The sequence below is a fragment of the Haemaphysalis longicornis genome, unplaced genomic scaffold (genome assembly GCF_048455015.1).
Source record: "Haemaphysalis longicornis isolate Haplotype H1 unplaced genomic scaffold, Haemaphysalis longicornis Haplotype H1 scaffold_2, whole genome shotgun sequence".
In the NCBI taxonomy this organism is placed as follows: domain Eukaryota; kingdom Metazoa; phylum Arthropoda; class Arachnida; order Ixodida; family Ixodidae; genus Haemaphysalis; species Haemaphysalis longicornis.
The window spans coordinates 238,707,984-238,721,631 of NW_027526295.1; the positions used below are offsets into that span (position 1 = coordinate 238,707,984).

The 13,648-nt window shown below is 45.2% G+C and overlaps 1 protein-coding gene across 1 annotated transcript in view; it reads left to right on the forward strand.

Moving 5' to 3' along the window:
- Positions 1–10,915: 10,915 nt before the first annotated feature.
- Positions 10,916–13,648, forward strand: part of LOC144170217 (arylsulfatase B-like) — a 38,453-nt gene continuing 35,720 nt past the window's right edge. Inside the window, exons 1-3 of the mRNA XM_077699867.1 lie at positions 10,916–11,129; positions 11,919–12,060; positions 12,703–12,862. Coding sequence (XP_077555993.1) covers positions 11,926–12,060; positions 12,703–12,862 — 295 coding nt within the window. The 5' untranslated portion in view covers positions 10,916–11,129; positions 11,919–11,925. The remainder of the gene's footprint in view (positions 11,130–11,918; positions 12,061–12,702; positions 12,863–13,648) is intronic.

Below are 13,648 nucleotides of genomic sequence, written 5' to 3' on the forward strand. Positions count from 1 at the left end.
GCAGGTTTAACGATCTGGCAGTGGAACTGTCATGGCTTCAAGAACAAGAAGGCGGTCCTCCAGCAACATATAGCACACACTACAAGGAAGCCAGATGTATTGTTACTTCAAGAAGCACTCACCGACGCCCCGTCCCTTCCCGGCTATAGGGTGCACAAGGGCTCCGCCGATGGCAGGGGCATATGCACACTGGTCAGAAAAGGGCTCACCCTCGTGGAACATGAAGTACAGAAAGGGCAAGCAAAAATTGAGCACACGCTCACCCAGATCGTACCCGGCAAGAGGAAGAAGGGAACCCTATACCTTGTCAACGTATACAGCAAATCATCACAAAGGACGCAGAAGTTCAATACGCTGCTACTCAGGGCTAGCACTGCAGCGGGTCGAAACACACTCATAGTGTGCGGCGACTTCAATGCGATGCACCCTCCTTGGGGTTACAAGAAACACACAGCTAAGGGAAAAGACCTACACCAAGACACCACGGATCTAGGCTACACGCTAATTACGGACCCGACAAATCCCACCAGGATCGGAAACTCGGTTTCCAGGGATACCACACCTGATCTCACGTTCGTGAAAAACGATGATAAAGGAGTAATTACCTGGGCCAACACGGGAGTCGACCTTGGAAGCGACCATACTATAATAGAAATCAACATCCCGGAATACAACGACACCAGCATCAGGACGCACAAACTGGTCGACTGGAACGCCTTCAGAGACCGTAGGGCCAAGGAACACTGTGAAATTGAGGACATAGAAGCCTGGACCAGGGAGCTTACCCAGGATGTACGAAAAGCGACAGAAACCATTGAGACGGATGCAGAAATTGAGCAAATGGACAGCAGACTAGCACACCTCACCGCGGCTAAATGGTCCTTGCTGGAACGCTGGAAGAAACAACGTCTCAATAGGCGACTCAGAAAGAAGGTAGCTGAGCCCAACAGGGCGATCTAAGGACACTGCCGCGCCCTCTGCGTTCAGCAGTGGAATGCGATCTGCAACGCAGCGGATGGACAGTTGCATTGCGGAAGGACCTGGCACCTCTTACGCCATCTCTTGGATGAAACTAAATCCAAGTCCCATCAACGTGATAGGCTAACCAAGCTTATGCGCCCGCGCCATATAGAAACACTGTGAAAAGGAGGTACTCAAGAAAGTCAACGACAAATACTTACCGCCTACCCCAATTGTGCAACATGGTCCATACCAAGGGTTACCAAACGAAAGGCTCGATCGGGAAATCGATGTTGAAGAGGTTCGAGTAGCACTACACGACTTAAACAGCAAATCTGCAGCAGGCTTGGTCCTAGCAACAAACAAGACTCTCAGGAACCTAGATGACCACTCAATTGAAAACCTAACAAAATTCTACAAGTGTTTGAAAACAGGATCGCTGCCGCGGCAATGAAAAACAGCCAAGACCCTTCTCATCCCTAAGCCAGGTAAACCGCCGGACACCTACAATCTTAGACCCATATCTCTTACGTCGTGTGTAGGCAAGGTGCTGAAGCACGTCCTCATGAGTCCATGGCAGGATTACCTGGGGAGCGAGGATCTATACCCAACCACGGTTATCGGCTTCCGAAAGAGATTAAGTACCCAAGATGCGATGATTCAGTTGAAGCACGAAATCCTTGTCGACTCCAGCGCCTCAAGAGATAATAAGGCAATCCTAGGGCTTGATCTCCAGAGTTCTTTCGATAACGTTAAGCACTCTGCGATACTGTCGCAACTTTCTAAGCTCAACGTGTGTGAGCGGAGTTATGACTACATCCAGGACTTCTTAACGGGTAGAACCACTCAGCTAAGGGCAGGCCATTTACAACTCGACGATAAGAAGCTCCGCAGCACTGGCACTCGCAAGGGTCCGTGATATCGCCATTACTATTCAATCTAGTAATGAGAGGAGTAGCCAACAGGCTCGCCACAGTGGGGATCCGGCACTCAATCTATGCCGATGATATTACACTTTGGATAGACAGGGGTAGCGACGGTCACATTGAGACCAAATTACAAGAAGGATTCGACGCCATTAAAGAACATCTGGACAGGTCAGGACTTGTTTGCTTTCCAAGCAAATCAGAACTCCTAGTTATACCACCACGGAGGGGCCGCATCACGGACAGAAAGGAAGGCACAATCAGGATAACTACGCGGTCTGGTCAAGTTGTTCCCGAAGTCAGCAAGATCAGAGTACTCGGAATGATCATCGAACGACACCGAAGAAACGGCGAGACTATCGCACGCATCACAGCCAAGACCGCGGACGCAATGAGGCTCATCCGACGAGTCACATCACGGAAACTGGCATGAAGGAGGACAGCCTGATCAGGCTAGTTCACTCCATTGTGATCATCCACATCACGTATGTCGCGGCATACCACAACTGGTTACAACACGAGCGTAATAAGATCAACGGCCTAAGGAATGCCGTCAGAGCCGCACGAACATGACGATTTCAATTGTCTTAGACCTTCCGAAATGAGACTTTCGAAAACCAACACTTCTGAGCATTCATCGTAACCTAGAGGCAGTTGAGCGGGGCAAGCTGCACTTTTTTGTCGTATGCGGAACGGAACTGTTGCGCAAAGGCATTGGCATCGTACGACATGCTCTCTCCTCGTTCATAGAGGAGGTTAATGTTTCCAGGTGACTTTTTAGAGATTTTAGAATGGAGGTGGCGTTAGAAATATTTGGCATTGTGTGTTGCAGCAGCTGCAACCGCGTCAATGTAACTAGACCTATCGCGCTTAATCAGATGTTTACAAAGAGATGTCAGTTGGAGAAACTAGTTCTGCCACCTTTCTTGCCCCGTTTTCTCAGCTTGCTTGTGAGCTCGATTTTTCCTCCCCAAAGCTCGTTTCAGTTCAGTGGAAAACCAACGCGAAAAATTGCCTTTCTTTTCCGTCGTGAAGAACTTCACTAAAAAATCGGTCTGCTCGTCAACGTCCTTGAGGTTAGATTTGGCAATCAGATATTGTTATTGAGAAAGTTAAATAAACCAATGTAGTGCCCACGAGCAAAGTCGTCAATATTGCTTCCTGGCGTGCAAACAGAGGAACTGAGATAAAGGAGAGATACGTTATGAAATGAAATGTGCAATGGAGGATGAAGCTTGTCGGGTTTTACAGGTTCGTATTTCTGTGCGAGGCCTCGACAGCTTCCAATATAGTCAGACACAAGTCTAGGATGTTCCCTCATGAATTCCTAATGAAGTTGCACTGCCGCAAAGTAAAAGAATGAAATCTAGTAAAAAGTTACACTTCTGAGGTATTGGATGACACGTCTGACTGGTCAGCTTAGTTTCCCATGAAATTCCTAGTGTGTTAAAATCCACAGTAACCAGGAAATGGTGATCCCTGTGACAGGTTACAGCAGTTGCGATTGTGTTTAGGATGTTTAAAAACTCAGTTGTACTGTGTCTGGGGTGAAATGTCGTAAGTACACACTAAGAGGTGTTTCCCCCGAGCACAAATAACTTCTAACCAAATACATTCATTCTTTAATTCCAGGTCAAGCGGCGTGTACACTTAATGGAATGATGTAGGGCAATAAACACACCACCGCCTCGTTGTTTACCGCGCAGAGGGCCACGGTCATGCAGGAAAACTTGGTAATGCGAAGGGAACATGGTACTGGAATTTATGTCCGGGAACAACCAAGTTTCGCTCACAATCAATCAATCAATCAATCAATCAATCAATCAATCAATCAATCAATCAATCAATCATGTTTATTTACGTGCCCAGGAACAGCCAGAGGCCTGAGTGCTGGCGCACGTATAGTTACATGAAAACAAAATACAAGAAACTTATAGCAAGAAACAAACAAGCGACAAGACACACACAAATTGAATAGTGAAAATGACAGAAATAAAGCACAGGGGGAGCCTGGGTACAGGTAAAAAATAAAAAAAGAAGATGCCTCTGTTGCTCTGCCTGTCGTAAAGGCCACACGACAGACAGAGCAACAAAGATTCACAGTAATACAACAAAAACAACGGCAACAGTGTAGAGACAATAATACTAATACTAATACTAATACTACTACTACTACTACTACTACTACTACTACTACTACTAATAATAATAATAATAATAATAATAATAATAATAATAATAATAATAATAATAATAACATCAGTACGCTTCTTGGCCTGCTCATTGACATTCCAGGTGAGGTATATAATCGATTGATTGATTGTAGGGTTTAACGCGCCGACGCAACGCAGGCGATGAGGCGCGCCGTACTGGAGGGCTCCGGATTAATTTTGACCACCTGGGGATCTTTAACGTGCGCCGAAATCTCGTACACACGGGCGTTTTTGCTTTTCGCCTCCATCAGAAAAGCGGCCGCCGCGGCCGGGAATCGAACCCGCGACCTCGTGCTGAGGTATATAATCATTGTGGCGCTGATGTGGTCGGGATGCTTATTACCGCGTTCATCATTCGCGCTGTTTATTGAATCAGGATCATATGCACTCACCGTAATTGCAGAGGCACTGATTAATTGTGGTTTACTTATGCCAGAGTTAATGCAGGCAACGTTAAAGGGGTGTGAGAGCCCGTTCGCAATTTTTTGTCCTGTATATTTGTATTAAAAATAGCCATTTTCCCGGATGTCTTGGTTATCACCTTACTCTCTTCATCACCATAATCCCCAATTATGCTTGCATCGTTTCCTGCTGTGACTTAAATTCCAACTGCACTCAAGTTTCACCTCGACCAAATTTATTTTTAATGCGTAGTAAGTACCGCCAAATCAGCTGGGACACAAGTGGTAGCCCCGTGAAACTCCTCGTTAATCAGTCACAAGGGTTTAAAAAAGCTCCGCCGAAGACCACGCTGCACATGCCGGCGGATCGCGTAAACAGCCATGACGCGCCTGTGACGTTCCATCCGACGGTGTTCCAAATGTAACTAAGTGAGGAGAATTCCCGGTTGGCACTGAGGCCAGGAATGAAGTTGCCACGAATTCCACGACAGACAGCTAAAACTGGGCAATTTGGTGGCGTTTTATTATAACGTTTGCGCGCACAGGCAGCCACCAGGAAATAAATGAGCAGTGTTTCCGTCCTTCAGTTCATTTTTGTGCGCTACACTTTGACTCTGTTCCCGCCAGAAGCCTGCGCAAATGTGGATCCCGTACCTTGTTATTTCAGCTCAAAAACAGGTGGTGCGAAAGGGGCTTGGAGGAAAGACGCGTACAAACACACGGTTGTCTTCCCACGCGTATTTTGAGAAGGGCTGAATAGTTCTGTGCAGCGAAGTCATATATAAGATTGCTCGAGATAACACCGAAAGAGACGAGACAGTCTTTCATTTTCTATGTGGTAAAAACAGGAGGCATGTCTTATTGTCCCCTCAATAACGGGTGAGAGTAAATAGAAATGGTTGTTTAATTAATCGACGAAAGATAATGGTGCGGACATTCAAGCGGGTCTTCGCTACGAAGTGACAGTGGATGTAGCGGGAGAGTAGCCGTCCTCGTGACAGGAGGTCGACTTAAGCTAACTCTTGCGCGGACGACTTTCCAAGCAGAGACCCGCCACGAGGACAAATCTGACTCATGGGTCATCAGTCTAATGACTAACCGTAAACCGTGCTTCAAGCTCTGTAATAACATCGCCCCGCAGAATGAGCTGCTTGTAAATCCGACGAAAGGAGCATAAACTGCTTTGAGTCCCGACAGTACTTTTTCAGGATGTCTCACACCTAAAAGTCTAAGGCTTTCTTCCGAAAAACGTTGCTGAATTCCTCGACCCACTACACTCAAAGGCAGTCACGTGGTTCAGCTTCCCCACAATGCACTCGATTGACCAATCCATGCCAAAAACGAAGCCACTTCGACTAATGCCAGCGAAAATCGTACAATTCGACTAAAAAATACGATCTGCGCTGTGGCATCCAGTTTTTTACAATAATAACTAGAGAGGAATCTGGCGTTAGTGTTAATGCAAACTCTGAGACGGCGCTTACACTTCGATGATTAGTAGTGGAACCGGACTGCGTAGGATCGAAACGGACCTACGAATGTGCATATTGTGTTTTTCTGCCACAAAACACTTACATTGCAGTTCATTGTTTACAAAAAACATTGTGCAGAAGAAAGTTATTCGTTAAAAATTTGGGCTGCACAAAATAAAACGGAACGTCTTGGTAAAAAGCAGACGCGGAGGCGAGGATGTGTGCGAAGTGCGTCTGCCAGTTGCCGCCAACTTCAGCGGGATGCCGACCTTTTTAAAAACTATTTGTGAAAGCTTAGGCGCTTGTAGTTTTTTTATTATTAGGAAAAGGTATTGTACTTCTAAATAAGAAAATAACCGTTATCTTTGAAACAGTTATATAAGCCTGAATTATTGAAATTCATTAAGCTGTGTTCCAATCGGCCGCCGGAGTGTCAGCGCGCGTGCGACACTCAGTTCCAGGAGAGACGTACTTTTGAACTCTTCTTCCAAAGGCTCCGCGTAGGCAAAGCGCTTATGAAGATTACGACGAAAGCGAAACTGACTGCACGATCTAATCCGTAGTATTTTCACCGGAGCGATCAAGTGTCAATCTGAATCCACTCCTACCCGTCCGTCCATCGTGGTGGACCATCGCAGCCCCAGATTGCTCTCTAGTTATTATCGCATGAAACTGAATGAGATCTCGCACTGCCCAGTGCAGAACGCCCCGCCTGAATTGCTTTACGCCACAGCGCAGGCCCAACTTCCGCGTAAATCGCATACGCTCGGGATCGTCATTCACCGAAATTTTATTGTCGGGGGCATCGATTGGTCAATTTAGTTGAAAGTGAAACACAGGACTCTCTTAGAGTGTATTTTCTTTCATTATTGAAATAGGCGGTGTGGGTTTGCTTTCACAAAGCGCTTGCCCCGTATCTTAAAAAAATACTACCATAGCCGCTGGCATGCACCAGGACGATTAATACTTACGTATTTATTTAAACATACTACCAAGCTTTCTGGGGATTTTTGCTGGAAGGACATATCACGATACATGTCAGTTGTTTAAAAATGTAGACACTCCTTGATACTCACTATTCAACATTGTACAAAGACAAAACACGCAAAAACCATCAGGTTTTACAAGAAGCAGAAAGAGTACAGGCTGCTACAATACAGGTTAGAACATTCTTCTGCGCATGGCATTACTAACAGCATATATACTCTTCAGTACGAACCTTCTCAGTAAATCCCACAAAATGAAAAATGTTTGGATGCACTCCGGGTTTGTTATTGGTAGAAGAGGTGACGATTATACTTACATTGGGTTAGGTTTTCTCTTATGCATGTTCAAAAACACTGTCAAGATTGTAATTCGCGTTATAGAGTTACCTAGAGAATTCCATTCCCTTGTGGCTAATGGAAAGAGAGCATACTTAAAACAGTCAACGTTGGAACGGTATTCTTTTAGCCTTTGAGAATGTTTTAGTCTCATTAACCTAGTTTGGTCAGCGGATACATCGTTTGCTGCCTCTAAGTTGAACTGACCGTGAAGGAGGGGAAACGAAAATTTTAATCGGGCTATGTTGCCTCGGTTATAGAGGGTGAATAGGCCAGCTTGTTTTAATAGCTCGCTAGGAAAGTTACCCGCCGCGGTGGCTCAGCGGCTAAGGCGTTGTGCTGCCGAACCCAAGGACGCGGGTTCGACTCCCGGCTGCGGCGGCCGCTCTTCTGATGGCAGCGAAGAGTGTTAACGCCGGTGTGTTACAGATTTCGAGGAACGTTAAAGATCCCCAGGTAGTCAAAATTAATTTAGAGCCCTCCACCCCGACGTGCCTCATAACCTGTGTAGTTTCGGCGCGTTATATCCCACAATCAATCAATCCCACAATCAATCAATCAATCACACAATCAATCAATCAATCAATCAATCAATCAATCAATCAATCAATCGATCGATCGATCAATCAATCAATCAATCAATCAATCAATCAATCAATCGATCGATCGATCGATCGATCGATCAATCAATCAATCAAAATTAGGAGGAGAGTCGCTAATTTTATATCGGTTGTAAATAAATCTAATTGCCCCCAATGGCGTATCTTCTAAATTATCTATGAATTCCTTAGTAAAGGGCGCCCAGACGTTATTGGCGCCTTCTGGTACTGGCTGGACATAGGTTGGGTAGGCCAAAAATATGAATAGACGTTTTAGAGCGGTAGATGTGATGTTTATGGGCTATTCCCATTTGTGATAGTCGGTTATCGGCAGTTCTGCGTATTTGTGCTCAGTTACAAGCGCGAGGGGGTCATATTGATATTGTAAAAATGTTTGAAATGTTTTTTTTTTCTACTTACGGATATGGAGCGATCACGTTTTGAAGCTTAGCAGCAATTGATTTCTTTGCGCCATTGGCATGCATTTGCAAGGCATTTCGTAAAGATAAGTTATCTTCTATTGTGTTAATCTAGCTGTATATCGCACAGCCATCGGCAAATAGTTTTATGCTAACTGGTACTTTTGCATATGTTGATTTATTTTTATACAGGCTTAAATAGTTTTAGTTAACTGGTGTACCTCACCCCAACGAATTCAACTCAAGGCGAAATGGCTACGTCGTCATCACACCTTCCTGCCGCTGAGGAGACCGGAATGAATACCCAACACTGACTGATAGTATAAACTTGTTCCAATGATTTTACTCTTTTAAGCTTCAAAACATGGACCCACCGCACATACAAACAAGTCCACAGAAGCAAAGGGGCCGTTAAAAGTAATTGCAACACGGTCTTGCAAATTTACAGGAATTTCTTCTTCCGGAATCTGCCTGGCTGAATTTGTGCGCGTTTAAAGAGCCCTCGTAAATAGAAAAGCTTCCTGTGAGCAGAAGGCTGTCATAAAGCCAGTAAGACAAATATTTTATGATACTCTCGAATCCTTGTTCGAGTTATTTATGACGGCACCTGTACATGTATCAATTGTTCCCATTATACAAACGCCCACAGCTTTTCATAAAATTCAGAAACAAAAGGGAAAATATTTCATTCAATGCGCAGCATCCATGTCCATGGTAAGGGGCTTGGATCTTGGATCTATAGATTATGTCTTTTGTTTGCGCATTGATGCATCACCTTGCATGACGAAGCTTCAAGTGCGTCTTGGTATGCATGAAAGTCACAAGTATGTTTTGTCTAATTGTTATCGGTACATCCTTGATACGGTGAACTTGTTCTCGCCGGATATCGCACCCTCGGTGAGCAAGCAGTTGGCGTACTGCTCTTGGGATAGTTAGACGAAGCTATTTGTTTTCTAGAACGTGTAGAATGTAGGCGACGTCAAAATATGCAACGTTATACATTTTTCCGCATATTTCCTATTTTCCACGCTGCCCACCACGCTGTTCACCAGTTTAGGGTGCTTTCGTTTTTTATTTCCCCCCCCCCTTTTTTTTTTCATCAAATGGTGGCCACGCTTTTGTCCTGCAAACCTTCTGTCCGAAGCTTCTGTATTTTTAAGCCTACTAATAGGCTTTTCTTTTAAAACAGCACGTTTAGTATTAAACCTTGTTTAATTCTAATGGGCCATAAATATGCCGCAGCTAGTCTGGAGCAAGTATTGTTCTGCACTTTAGTTGTTATTTCTTTCTTTTTGATAAGGTGAGCACGGAAGAAGTATTGGATTCATTTGATTGTGGGGTTTAACACGCCGACGCGACGCAGCCGATGAGATGCGCCGTAGTGGAGGGCTCCTGATTAATTTTGACCACCTAGGGATCTTTAACGTGCGCCGAAATCTCGTACACACAGGCATTTTTGCTCTTTGCCTCCATCAGAAAAGTGGCCGCAGCGGCCGGGAATCGAACCCGCGACCTCGTGCTCAGCAGTGCAACGCCTAAGCCAATGAGCCACCGCGGCGGGTCGGAAGAACTATTGGGAAGTGTTGGTTCACTAGGTTAGCCTCAATGAGCTCCTCCGCCGTGCTGTGTACTCCGAGTTTTTCAGCGGTTACTCAGATCAGGTTGACCGTATCCACGGGCAGGGACTCGACTCTCGGCTGTCTTGTTGATAACTTTCGATTCTATCCGAAAACGCACAACGAAATCACTAACTATGAAACGCTACAGCCACCCAGCCTCACAACCTGCTCATGGCAGTCGGACGTCACTACAGTCGGCTCTCGATAATTCGAAGTTGTGTAATTGGAATTTTCGGTTAATTGGGAGTGATGTGCTGGTTTCGACAATTTTACGTGCAACCCAATGGAAGAAATCGCTCCACAATTCGAAGTGAAAACCCATAACGTCGGGTAATTGGGAGTTATTTTGAATAAGAAGCATCTAGGTGACCCTCCTTTCCCGATAAAATTCAAAATTTGCAAGCGCGAAAACAGCGCCATATTCTGCACTGACGTCGGCGCCATCACACCTGAGGCAGTGCGCAGTTGACAAAGCGTGAGGCCAGGTGCTCAACCCTCTTTTGTGTCGTTGCGCACAGCGCTGTGTGAGCACTCTGTATAGTATACACTTCAGGATTCGATTTTAGGGATAAGTCTCAACTACCATGGCAAACTGTATCGTACACTCGACTTTTGGACTATAGAGTCAAGTTTCTGAACGGAACCTAGAGAGACGTGTTGCGGACTACTGACAATGCTGTTATTGAGCTCTTTGTTTAATTAGAAGTTCGGTTAATTCGAAGTTTCTTGCAGTCCCCGTGGACTTCGTATTAACAAGAGTGGACTGTACTTCCGCCACACACGCAATAACCCACACCCCTACTGCTATCTTCGTACGGCTGCCCAAGCCAGGATCTTCTCTTGCGGATATACCAGCATATAGCTGCTTTGCAAGGACACACTGCAGGTGTTTTCATTCTGGGGCATAAAAATATTTCCGGCTGGAAAGCGCGCGTGGGAGCGCGCCGGTAGTGCTCTTATTTCGCCGAGCGCAGCCCTATATCATTGTCCTTCACAGTAAGCACGTTAAGCGCGGCATGTGTTGGGGAAGGGAAGTTGGCCAGAACGGACATATTTCGTGCTGCACTCTCACAGTTTCAGTCTGAAGATAAAATATACAAAATGCACTAAACAGAAAACGGCAGGGGCCCTATTTCCCATTCTAGACGACTACACGCTCGATAAGCATACCCACCTGCTCCACTACGGACTGCTTAACGTAAGTAAGAATTCTGGTGCGAATATCACTGATGTCTGTGTCGAATAGATAACAAAAAATGTTTGATGATTTGTAGGTACACCCTCTTTGACAACGGGGCACCAAACCCCGGTCGCTTTTCAATCCTTTCTATATCAGGACTCTCAAAAGCTGGTGTATGCACTGCGAATGAACACAGGTGCTATTATTGGAAGACAGTGAAATGCCTTGAAGGTAGTAGCAGGGCAATATCATGAATTTTAAAATTAATACAGTAAAAGAGCACCGCTAACACATTCTGCGCACGACCCTGTAGCGTGCACTAACAGTATTATCGGATTTTTCCATTCGTTGACTCGGGAAGCAGTTTGTCTTAGCCAGGGCAGGGCTGTCCTTTGGTTTTACACCGTAGACGCTTGGCATTCAAAATACTCCCCACTTATTTGCTTCCAGATCCATGTTGCGATCTCACTTCCAAAACATCTCTTGCCTCTTTATCTGCTATTCACAGGTGGTAACTTTATCAAACAGGAACAAGTTAGTCGAAAAACATATGCAGACACGAAGCCACAAGTTCGTTGCTACTATTTTTTTGTTCGCCTGCAGTGTATGCTAGAAAGCAGTAAAGCAAAGCTAACATTCACCACGGCACTTTTGTTGAGTCTGTCTAGTAGGCAACAGAATATGTGCCCAAACTCACACATACACCTACCCGCACGCATAAAGTAGGTCTACTATAATTCCTGTATTGTCCTATAATTATGTCGCTGTTTACTAACCTGAATTCCCTGCTATTATTACCTGATTTAGGAGTGCCATGCGTCTCCGGGGCCTGCTCGAACAGGAAAGGGTCCTGCCGTTGCTCGTGCTGCTCTTGGAAATGTGCCAGATCATCCAGTCACTCTCCAAGAAGCAACCACCGAACATAGTTATCATCATTGCCGATGATCTGGTAAGCACCTTGGTTCTTTTACGGGGGGGCTCTTTACAGAGCTATAAAGGAGCACTAATTCGAATTGTTTTGTAGAAAGAGCAATTTCGTTTTAAGACACACTTAGTTTTATCCAGGAATTTATTGAAATGAAAGGTTTGGCAACTATATAACAGCAGCAGAGGTCACCGCTCACTCATGTATTCGTGGATGGCTTAACCAGCCTTCTTAGCTCGTTTTTCATCACTCAGGAAATAAAGTGAAACATGCGCCACCAGAAACTTCTGATTAGCAACAAAGTAGCGCGAATCCGATAAGAATAAAGGACCCTTATTCGGTCCCAATCAACGGTGTGTCTGAGATAATGACTTTGGGGTCCGGATGCCGAACAGGCGAGACTGGCCTGCGGCTCTGTCAAAACCGAAGCTCCGCCTCGTTCTTCTCCAGGGTTAGTAAAAAGGTCCGTATGACTTGTGATCCAACGCGGAAGTTTTGTGTACGACGTTTGATTTGTAAGAGCAATGTCGGAGGGAAGATCCCTCGCATATAGAACACAAGGCCAATTTGATTATACTGGAAACATTGCCCCGCCGGTCGCTTATACGTGTCTTTTTATTGTTGTCATCCGATCGCATGTCACGTGAACGGCTGATGTCTTCTCAGGGTTGGGACGACGTGAGCTTCCACGGCTCGGCACAGATTCCGACGCCCAACATGGATACCCTGGCCGCGGATGGGATTATTCTGAACAACTACTACACGCAGCCGGTGTGCACACCGTCGCGGGCCGCGCTGCTTTCGGGACTGTACCCCATCCGCACAGGTACGTCCACCCTGCATCTCGCATTTGTGGCGTAGCTTGACTTTGATTATGTGGCCTCCCATTACCTCATCTTGGCGGGGAGGCAATTCTTCTGACGACATAGTTTCATTCAAGCGTTCATTGAAAAACTATAAAACTTGAACAGGCCTGCGCATGATGAGCGGCAATCTTCGGTAGTACGTATGTGCGAACTTCATCTGTCCCTATTTTTTTGTTGCATACTTACTAAGGTGCATGTATGTACGTGCATATGTGCCATCGTATGCATGCATATGCTATCGCAGCCCTGGTTTTATTGTTTTCAAGTTTAGCACTGTCTTTCGTAGTAGTAAAAAAAACACGCTTTATATTGGTACTTCCCTACGTTGTTCCTGTGAGCAAGCTGTTGGTCACTTACCCCAGTATTCTGAATCCCTCCTTCACTCGAGCTTGCAGTCAAGGATATCCTTAAAAGCGATTTTCGCAGGTAAAGACATCGAGGTATTCTCCCCTCAACCAAGTCGAGGAAACGCCAGGAGTGAAGGAAAGGCTCGGAATGCGGCCCTTAGTGCCATCACTGTTTTTGGTTAATTCGCTCCACTTGCGCCTTCCTCTTTTGCGTATTCTTCATCCTTAATGTGCAGAGTGCACTGAGGCAGAAAGTTCAACCCGGTTGGTGGACCATCCAAATCAGGAAATAAATAATAAACACACACATAATATACTCATATATATATATATATATATATATATATATATATATATATATATATATATATATATATATATATATATATATATATATAT